This window comes from Haemorhous mexicanus, chromosome 3 (assembly GCF_027477595.1).
Source record: "Haemorhous mexicanus isolate bHaeMex1 chromosome 3, bHaeMex1.pri, whole genome shotgun sequence".
NCBI lineage: Eukaryota > Metazoa > Chordata > Aves > Passeriformes > Fringillidae > Haemorhous > Haemorhous mexicanus.
The window spans coordinates 9,230,766-9,240,553 of NC_082343.1; the positions used below are offsets into that span (position 1 = coordinate 9,230,766).

The 9,788-nt window shown below is 57.5% G+C and overlaps 2 protein-coding genes across 4 annotated transcripts in view; both read right to left on the reverse strand.

The window, feature by feature from the left end:
- Positions 1-3,093, reverse strand: part of PTK7 (protein tyrosine kinase 7 (inactive)) — a 34,622-nt gene extending 31,529 nt beyond the window's left edge. For both annotated transcript variants that reach the window (XM_059840741.1, XM_059840739.1), the window contains exon 1: positions 2,954-3,093. In XM_059840741.1, the coding sequence (XP_059696724.1) occupies positions 2,954-3,002 (49 nt within the window). In that variant the 5' untranslated portion in view covers positions 3,003-3,093. The remainder of the gene's footprint in view (positions 1-2,953) is intronic.
- A 2,012-nt stretch (positions 3,094-5,105) lies between these two features.
- Positions 5,106-9,744, reverse strand: LOC132324541 (heme-binding protein 1-like). Of its 2 annotated transcripts, XM_059840743.1 has the most exons (5): positions 9,535-9,744; positions 9,350-9,435; positions 6,582-6,723; positions 6,262-6,445; positions 5,106-6,108 (listed from the first exon to the last, which is right to left on the reverse strand). In XM_059840743.1, the coding sequence occupies exons 1-5, from the start codon at positions 9,692-9,694 to the stop codon at positions 5,934-5,936; spliced, it is 747 nt and encodes a 248-aa protein (XP_059696726.1). In that variant the 5' UTR covers positions 9,695-9,744; the 3' UTR covers positions 5,106-5,933. The 2 variants fall into 2 exon arrangements, with proteins under 2 accessions (XP_059696726.1, XP_059696725.1); XM_059840742.1 differs by lacking the exons at positions 9,350-9,435; positions 9,535-9,744 and adding an exon at positions 7,090-9,119.
- Between the last annotated feature and the right edge of the window lie 44 nt (positions 9,745-9,788).

Here is a 9,788-nt window from a genome sequence, read left to right on the forward strand (position 1 = left end):
TGGGAAGAGGTGTACTAGGTCCTGCTATTTACTTTAGTCCACTTGTGCTTGCTGGAATACAGCTTTGATCTTTGCAACTTAAATAGCAGATGAATTGAAACGAACGCAAGAAAAATATTAGTGTAAAGATCCTCTAGTAAATACCTGTAACCAGACCCCACAGCTTTCAGATCTTTTTGAAGTGCCTTATCACTTACAGCCAAACTGGCCCTTATGTTCTTGTCCACTGCCTCAAGGTGAGGCTCTTCTCTTCCTACCCCTTTTCTACCTTCCCATGGAGCCCATTCCCTTTGGGCTCTATGGCCTTTAGAGGAAGTGCAGCCTGCCTTCCCAGGACACACATGCCTATCTGCTTGGATGCAGCATGAACCAGCCTTTGGCCAAACAAGGTGAGACTTACCATCTGAGCAATTAGCAGATGTGAGCTGCCATCCCCCCCATCTCCCTTGAACAAGAGGGATTCAGCAGACTGGGAGGAAACACATTCCCAATCTGGAAGAACATTCATCACCCAGCATGCAACTAAACACAGGTGCTTGCAGCAGTTCAAACATCTGCCTTTAGAAGATGGTCTCATTCCAGGTCAATTAAGAGCTCAGAACACATCTTTAGGGATCTTTAAACACGAGAGCCCCCTGATCAGTGCCAGTTCCCAGTGGTTCTGGAGCCCACTGTGCAGACAAAGAAGTGCCTATGGCCACGACTATGGAGTTGCCATCCTTTGAAGCTCCTGCCACTTCGAGGTTCCAGCCTGCCCAGAGCACTGTCTGAACACAGCCAAGTCCCAAGGGGGATCAGCTCACTCCTGTTCTCATAAATTTTCTTCTTTAAAACCAGGCTTGCCAGGAAGCATGAGAAAAGCACTGCCATACAGCAACACACAGCTCAACACAGGACACAGAGGCATTTCCAGAAAAAAATAGACCTTTTGGTTTTGGGCTTTTTTTGCTTTAAAGGAAAGTTGACTCAGCAAATATTTCCTCTGCTAGCATTTCAACCACATGTTCCAGCAGAAGTCAGCACACATCTGGCATGCTGTAGTGCCACTGCCAGAAAGATCACAGCTTCACTGAACAATGGAAGTGGAGGAAGAGAGAGCAACAGTCCAGGCACCAAGCACTTCTGGAACACATACATGGAGGATCTGCGTGAACCACGGATACTCCACAACTCTCAGGTCTTTCCCCAGTGCTCTTTCCAAACACCATCCACAGGCAGAGAGACGATGCCCTGCAGCCTACAAAACTTACCAGCAGCCTGTAAAAGCCAGACATCAAACTGCACATTTTGGCTACACTGATGGCGCCTGAGATTTTTTACATGCAAGCTGGACAGCTGCATGTTACCCCCAGTGCTGCAGGATGTGATCCTGCTCAGCAAGAGAAACGAGGGGGAGTGAATGTGATTGGAGCAGTACAGAAACTCCAGCGACTGCAGAGTGGCAGGAAAGGCAGCACACAGCCCTCACAGGCAGGTCTGCACATCCCAGCTGCCAGTGGCGGCCTCCTGGCACACAGGTGAATGCTGTGGCAGGTGAAAAGGGCCCTACGACTTCAAACCAAAGCCCAAGCTGAGCTGGCACTCCCTCACCAGAAACAGCCTTCCCAGAAGGCTGCCAAGGCGGATGGCAATCACAATCACGGTGCTAATCAGCTAAGTAAGTGCTGCTTTTCGTGCTTATCAGCTGTAAATTGGACAATACTTGCCGCCTGGCAGCAGGGCTCAGCCACGGCTCCAGATATGGGCGGGCAGCAGCCCAGTAGATATCTTTCCATCAAAGGCAGAATTCCATCCAGGTGCTAAACTAAGATTGCTCTTGATTTTACAGCGGAAACTGCAAAGCAAACAATACAACTGTGCACGGTGAGACAGAAAGGACAGGGAACAGCTACTGCCAGGGTTCCTAAGTGAAGAAACGAGGTAATGTGGCATGGGGTAGCCGTGGGACACTTCAAAGCCGGGCTGGAAGACAGCTCACAACCCCTGTGGCTCTCACGCACAGCCAAGACCTTGGGCTCCTCAGACAAGGAAAATGGTGCTCGGAGGTCAGTGGGGAGAAACACCACGGAGCAGAGCGAGAGGAGGAGAGTTCAGGCCCTGCAGCTGAACGCTATGAAAAGCAGCAGCCAGGAAAACCAAGGGGCCGCGGAGCTCGGATCGGGCGAGTGGCACGGGGGCGGAGCAGAGGGCTCACCCAGATGCGCTCAGCAAGGGACAAAAACCCCTCCGCGGCCGAGAGGTCAATCTCCACGGGTGGCAGCTCACCGCGTGCCCACCGTTTTTTCCTCGGGGTTCTGAACTGACCAGAATTCATAGGAAAAACTACCCGCTGCTCCGCGCAGCCTTCCCGGTGTCAACCCTGCCCACGGGGCCGAAGGGGCGCGGGTCGGAGCCAAGCCCCGCTCAAGGGGTCTCCGGGAGCCCTCCCCGGACCGCTCCGCTCCGGGGGCGCCTGTTCGCCGTCTCCCAGACGGCAAATGTCTGGCGTATTTGCATCCCTGTGGATTTCGGCACGACGCTCCCCCTTCGGAGCGGGCGGGCGGGCAGGGCGAGCCGGCGCACGCCGGGGAAGGAGAGCCGGGCGAGGCGCCCCGGCGGCTCCCGCAGCACAGCAGGGCTGCGCGGGGCGGGGACGCGGCCGGCCCGGAGCGGGGAACAGAAGGGGCCGCACACAGCCCCTGCTCCGCGCCCAAGTCCGGCGGGACGAGCGGGCCCCATCGCCGCCGGGCTCACGGGAAGCCGGGGGGGGTGCGGACCACCGGAGGCTCGGCCCCGGACACGGCCGCTCCACCTTCACCCCCGGGGTCGGATGTAGACCCCCGCCCGCCGGCCCCAGCGCGGCCCAGCCACGGACTCGAGCGGAGGCGCGAAGCTCCGCCGCCCCCGCCCCGCCGCTGGGACCCGCATTCCCTGCCCGGGGGAGGCTGCGGTGGCTGTCCCGGCCCGCACTCACCCAGCACCAGCAGTGCCCGCACCGCCGCCATCCTCTGCACCGCCGCCATCCCCCGCGCCGGTCAGCGTGCCCGCCGGACCCCAGCCATGCCGCCGCCGCCCCGCCCGCCGCCGCCGGGAGGGGTTCCGGAGGAGGGGCGGCCACCGGAAACCGGGCGGGGTCGGGAGGAGTGGGGTCCCCCAGGCAGCGCCCGGCTCGGCCCCCCGTGCCTTCGTCGCGGTGCTCGAGGCTCAGGGCTCGCTGGCGCCATCCCCCGCAGAGCCCCGCCGGCCCGGGGGGCGGGGAGGGTCGCGCCCCGCTCCTCCGTACCCGCCCTGCTCCTGCCAGCGCCCCCGGGTGCCCCGAGCAGCGAGGAGGCGACCCGGCTCCCCAGCCGCCCAGGGGCTCCGTGTAGCCGGCTGTTTGTTAAACTGGTGGCAGAAGATCCCGGTCTGTACCGCTGTGAAAGACCCTGTGAAGGCACCGGGGCAGGGAGGAGCCAGGAGCACCCTGCTACGGGCAGAGGGCTGGACACACAGTCCCAATGAACAGCACGCTGCCGGCTCCTTGCTGCTCCTCCGCAGGACCCGAGCTGAGACACAGCAGCAAGAGCTGTCTGGCCATCTGCATGGCCCAGACTGGAGCCTCTCTGCCCGACCCAATGCCTCTGGTGGAACCTGCTGCAGCCCTGCACCACCGGCTCTGGCAGTTGTCACTGAACGCCAGCTTTCCAGCCGGTTTGTTGAGCCTCCAAAACACTGGTTTTGGTACTGTGTGGAAGACTTGCCATCAGACATGGCCCTGAGCACTGCTGGATCCATCACAGAGGATACTGGAGCCTTTACTCAGCAAAACCTGTGGCACAGGATTGGAGTGCTTACTGCCCTGTGTGGCAGCACCAGTCTGGTGCTGCACCAGAAGCCCCCACCACTGCCACGTCCTGGTAGACCACAGAGCTGCTCCCACAGGGCATGCAGCAGTGGAACTTTGCCAGTAACCACAGACCAGTCCCCTCTCACAGGAAAGCCACCACCTCCTGCCACCAAAAGCTGTTCGGGTTTTGGTTGGAGACCAAGCAGCCTCAGAGGAAGTGGTAGCCTATTCAACACTCTCTAGAAAGGAAGTTTTACTTCCACCTGCAAGCTCAGGGTGAGCAAAGCAGCTGATAAGAGAAAGGGTCTCTGTCCCACACGCACTATTTGCTCTCCCACTGATACTGAGCCACCCGATCCCAGCTTCAGGGAATTGTTTCTTTCCCCAGGAGGGAAAGTGAGCTAAGCAGCACTGATCCCGGTATCATGACTTCTCTGAGGTGTACTTGCCAAATCAGCACTCAGTGCTGCAGGCTGTATCTCCTGGATCCATACTGCCTTTAGTGCCCCATGAACAAGAACTGTATCACAAGGTAGCCAGGATACCACTGTCTGCGCCTGCTGTGCTTACCCAGACTCTCCCTCAGGCTCCCTTGCAAAGAAGAGTGTATCATGCTCAGCTCTACTCTTCCCACAGCCTGTGGCTGTGCATTCAGGCTCCCCACAGCCAGAGGGGACAGTAAGCAGGACCTGACTGGAGAAAGGAGTGGCAGAAGCCACCTGTGCTGCTGGGCAGTGAGACCACAGAAGGGGCCGGGCCTTCCAGCCATTCCTACCCCCCAGTTGCAGTACAAGGACAAAGGGCCAGAGCTGGAATTTGAGCAACAGTGGCAGGCAGCAATGCATACAGCATGAGAAAACTCTGGGAACTGCATGAGAAGCAGTTAAAAGTCTCTCCACACCAAGCCTGTTGAGCACATCCCTGCAGGAGTGCATCAGTTCCTGCAGCCAACCAGCATGACATGCAGTTCCATTTGAATTCTCGCCCCCAAAGTCAGGTGCCCATGTGGAGTACAGCCACAGTATCCAACTTCTGCACCAGGGAAAAATGAGGCAGACCCCATCCAACAGACAAACCACCTTACCTGCAGGGGAGTGTGCCCACACTTCTTTCAGCGGCAACAGAAGCAGCCTGTGCAGTAATGCAGAGGGTGTGCTTGGCTGAACAGGAAACTGTCACCTAGGCTAATTAGAGCCACAGCTTTGCAGCCTGGAGTATCTCCAGGAAGGAGACAGCAAAGCTCTTCCCAAGCCAACCTAGCTGCCCCCCCACCCACACCATCAGTGATCTGTAGCTGCAGTGGTTTGAGCTGGGTTTATTTACTGTTGGCACTGCCAGCTTCCCGCAGGAAAGCATGATGGCATTCACGGATGTGAAACTCACTAAGCAATGCACAACACAACACACAGTGGTGCCGCTCCTGCTGCTCTCTGGACCTACCCCTCTCAGCTCACAGGCCTGCAAAACAGCACCCACAGGAGATGGACAAAGGCTGCCAGCACCCTAGCCCTGGCTGAGGAATGGTGACAGCCAGGGAGGCACCCAACAGTCCTAAGAGAACCACCCCAGCAGGAAACATTCAGGATTCACACCTGAATTCAAGCCCTTTTCCCCTCTGAATGCAACTGTCTCTGTAGCAGCATTTCAGTGGCTCTGTTCAGGACAGGCAGCCATTCTCACAGGAAGCAGGCCAGAGGCCATACTGAGCCCTACATATGGTACACAGTCATTCGCCTTCTAGACACCATCACCTTGTGATGCTGTCCACCACTGGACCCACCCTGGCACAGCTCTGCAAGACCAGTGCAGGTCAGGCCAGCACATCACACAGGCCCACACGGTTACTGCCTTAATGAGCCCCCACCACGTGCTTCCCATCAAGAGCTTGCTCTAGAGGTCATCTTTGGTGCCAGCTCCAGCCTCAGCCGTGGGGGCAGGTGAAGCGCAGGCCAGGCAGGATTTCCCCTGGCAGGACCCTTGCAGGGCAGGCTGGAAACCCACCCCACAGTCTCTTAGTCTCTCATGGTGTGGCTGAATAGCGGGTGGGGATGTGCTCTGTCTCCCTTGGGTCAGAAGTGCCATCTCCACCGGGTGCAGTCGCGCGCTGGCTGGCGGTGGCGCAGGGGACTCACTCGGCCTGGCAGATGAACCAGATCTCGTTGCGGCGCTGAGGGATGCTGGGGTTTTCATAAGAAGCCACAATGTAGGTTCCCCGCAGCACCGCGTCTGTGGAGCCCAAGAGCTCCCAGAAGAGACTGATCTCCCGCAGAATTGTCTCCTCAGTGGTCATCCCATAGAAAACCCTGCAGCAGCAGCAAAGGGAACAGCGTAAGCGACAAAGCCAGCACACTGGCATGGCCAGAGCTCCCATCCCTCTGCTAACGAACCACAGCAGCCACGCAGGGAGTTTGTACATCTCTGCTGAGCTGAGAAAACACCTCTGATGCTGGGGTCACCTGGTTATAACCCGGAGTGGTGCCCTCTCGGTGATGTGGATTTCAGGGTCCATGGGAACGGGGGGGTTTTGCTGGAACGCTCCTGGGAGATAATAGGCAGTTAGGACCTCACGCTCCAGCTCGGTCCCCTCCTTGGTCAGGTGGATTTCGTTGAGCACTGGGACTGTCATGCCCAGATGGCAACCTGGAAAGAGGCAGGCAGGCAGTGAGACAGGTGTGTTAGCAGCAGCAGCAGCCCTCCTCCCCACTCCAGATGGACAGCGGCAAAGCCCTTCACTCTGTGCACTCTGCCAGCCCCTCCAGCCCCTGCCTGCACACACCTACAGAGTTCTCCTTGCAGATGTAGCGCATGAGCTTCATGAAGCTCAGGGAGATGCTCTGCTCATACATGGGCTCCCCCATGGTGACACAGGCCCACTTCCCCGCTGGGTACCGCCGCTCCTCATAGGCTGCTTCTTCGCACTGCAACAGGCCACAGACAAGCCAAGTCAGGGTGGAGCATGCTGACAACACTGCAGCAGCTGGGTGGAAAACCAACACTGACAGGCAAGAAGCGGGGAGACATGAGCCTGCCAAAAGGAGAGCCCCTGCTAGGCAGTGGTTGGCAGGGCAGGACAAAGAAGGTGAGAGGAGCTGGCATCACACGCACCTCAGACAAGGATACTTATGAGCACTGGGCAAAGGTCAGCAGAAGTCAGCAAAAGGGAAGGCACAGACAAGGGACAGAGTGCAAGGGGGTCTGGAGGCTCCTGGCATGCCGAAGGAATGCAGCACATCCTCAGCAAGGGGCACAGGACTTTCAGTTCCTCTTCGGTCTGGCCTACTCACAAGGATGTTCCTGATTCCAGGCACCCAAAGGCCTCCAGTAAGGCTGATGTTGTTCTCAGGTGCAGTGCCTTTTCCTGGAACACTGCATGCAGAGAGGATAACAAACATCCCTACCCAGTACCAGGGAAAGTCTGGCAGAAGAGCTCTAGCACCCAGAAGAGTTGTGAAGACTAGAATAAAACTCCTCAGATCCTTCTGCCATACTAAGAAGTTACAGAAGGAAGAAGAGACATGAACCCAATTCCAGCTGTGGAATTTGTGGCATGAGTCAAAATCTCTATTTCCAACACAGAATGTCCAGTATTCTGAACAAACCTGACACAGAAGGGGGGAGAGGGGAATGGGGAAATTGCATCTGGGTATGTTCATAGGTCAGCTCCTGGCACGTCTGTGACCACAGGTAACCTAAACAGGCGCTGGGAAGCTGTAGCCAGCACCTGTCTTTCTACTCTCAGCCTGTTCTTCATCCAGATCAAAGTGGTCATGAGACAACCTTGTCCCACGGAGCTCACGGCATCTTCCCAAACTTCTTGCTTCTATAGTTGTGATGGCAGTGACGGAGAGAGGAAGCTGTGAAAAGACTCAGCACTAGGTGCAGCCTCCCTGTGCCTCCACCCAAATCAGGTGTGTACCCTGAAAGCCAAACCAAAAGCAGAAGGCAGCAGGCCTGCTTGGATGCATAAGTGGGATGCCAGTAAGAAGAGTACCCCAAAACACTGGGCATTCCATTCCCCCTCTAGCTGGAGCCATGCCTGCCATTGTCCCACCGAGCAAAGCAGAGCAGAGCAAGAGCATTTTCCAAGCAAGGAAATTGCCAATCCCTCTACTCCATCTGCGACTCTCATACCACCTGCAATAAAGGAATCAACCCAGTGAAGTCACAGCATCTCCTTGTGCCAAAGCCTGATTGTTCCACTAAGCACCACCACTCTGGATGACACTTGTCCTAAAGAAATAAGGAAGGTGCTTCATGCAGACACAGCAGCAACAGGTCCCTGCACTGTGAGCTGGGGAACTGAGCCCTGACTGAGCTGGGGGCTGAGTGCTGACAGAGCACAATGCTGTAGGTGGCATAATAACTCACTTGCCTCCAAGAGGATGAGGGCTTGTAGCACTGATAGCTCAGGAAAAGCAACCGAATCCTACTAATCTGCCTGAGCCTGGCAAATGTGTCCCTAAGAGCCCCAGCTCCAAAGTCCCCTCAGCACTGATGTCAGGCAGTGGCTCTTCTCACTCAGCCTCACACTCCAAGAATCCTCCTCAGGCACAGATGGGATGCCAACAACAAAAAATGCCCTTCAGTTCCCACAAAGTCTTGGGGCCCCATTCCTGCCTGGGACTGGCACAGGCAGAGAAAAGGCCAAATTAAGTCCCTGGGACCCAGAACACGGAAAGAGGGAGTGTGGTGAAGCCCCAGTTCCAAGCTGCACAAGCCACATGCTCAGACATGTTTTACAGGGAGTGCTGGATCTCAGCCCAGAAGAAACTGGTTAACCACTTCTCATATAGAGGACAACTGACAGATGTCTTCTTGGTAAAAAGCCCAGCTCGGCCTGCAGAGACACAAGAACCAGTCTGACAAGCAGTTATTTCTCAAAGCACAGAAGCACCCTTATGTGCAAGAGATGAAAGTAAGTGTGCAACATAGCCAGCACAAAGAGAAGATCTTCAGGCAAAAGACACCATGTTTGGATTGGTGGTTGAGACAAATAACTACACATGCTCTCATCTGACAGCCAGGGTCACAGGCCCTGTGTTCCCCCTATCCCTTTATCTTGTGCCAGCTAAATTCTCCAGCTCAACCAGACAACATAACCAGCACAAACACAAAGCCAGCAGGACTTTGAGCTATGTAACAAGGTGTTTGGAGAACGGCAAGGAGCAGGCTCTGAACTGAAAGTTCACTTTCTTAGATGTGCCCACCCCAGCAAGAGGACAGGCTGGTAAAGGAGGCAGATGGAAGTCAGAAGACCAGAGAAAGCAGCACGACTCGTCCAATTTTAAAATAAAGGCCGGGAAGCTGAGCATTGCCATTACTCTACACAGGAGGAGGTGCAGGAGTGCCGGAATACTGCACCGATCCAGAGGTGCCATTCAGGCCGCGGCGCTCCAGGAACCCCGGCGAGGCTGGTGCGCGCCCGCCGACACAAGGCCCCTTCCCCGCCAGGGAGAGGCTCTTCCAAGGCCCCGGGCTGGCGGCAACCCCCGAGGCGGCCCCACCGCGGGCGGGCAGCGGTGTGCGGAGAGGGTCAGGCCTCACCTTCCCGTGCTGCGAGAGGGACACGTACGGCACGGGCTCGCGAGCGTGCCTGTGCCGGGCCATCTGGGCGATCGGGCCTGCCATGTCTGCAAGGCAAAGCACACGAGAGACGAGGCTCGCCCCGGCCGCGGCGCAGAATGAGTCCCGGTCCGTGCCGTCACAGCCCCGCCAGGCCCGGCGCTCACCTTGGGGCAGGCTCACTCGGTGCGTGCTGGCCACGACCTCCCAGTGGGCGAACAGCCGTCCCTCCCCCTCCGGATCGTCCTCGTTGTCGCTGTCGTCCCCGTCGGCGGACGCGGGCTCCTCGCCGAGCCCCTCCAGGTCCTCCAGCGTGATCCGCGCCATCGCGTCCGCCGGGAACGGGACGGGGACCGCCCCGGGGCGGCACAGCACGGCCCGGCGCGGCGGAGAGCGCCCCCTGGCGCTCCGGCGGACCGTG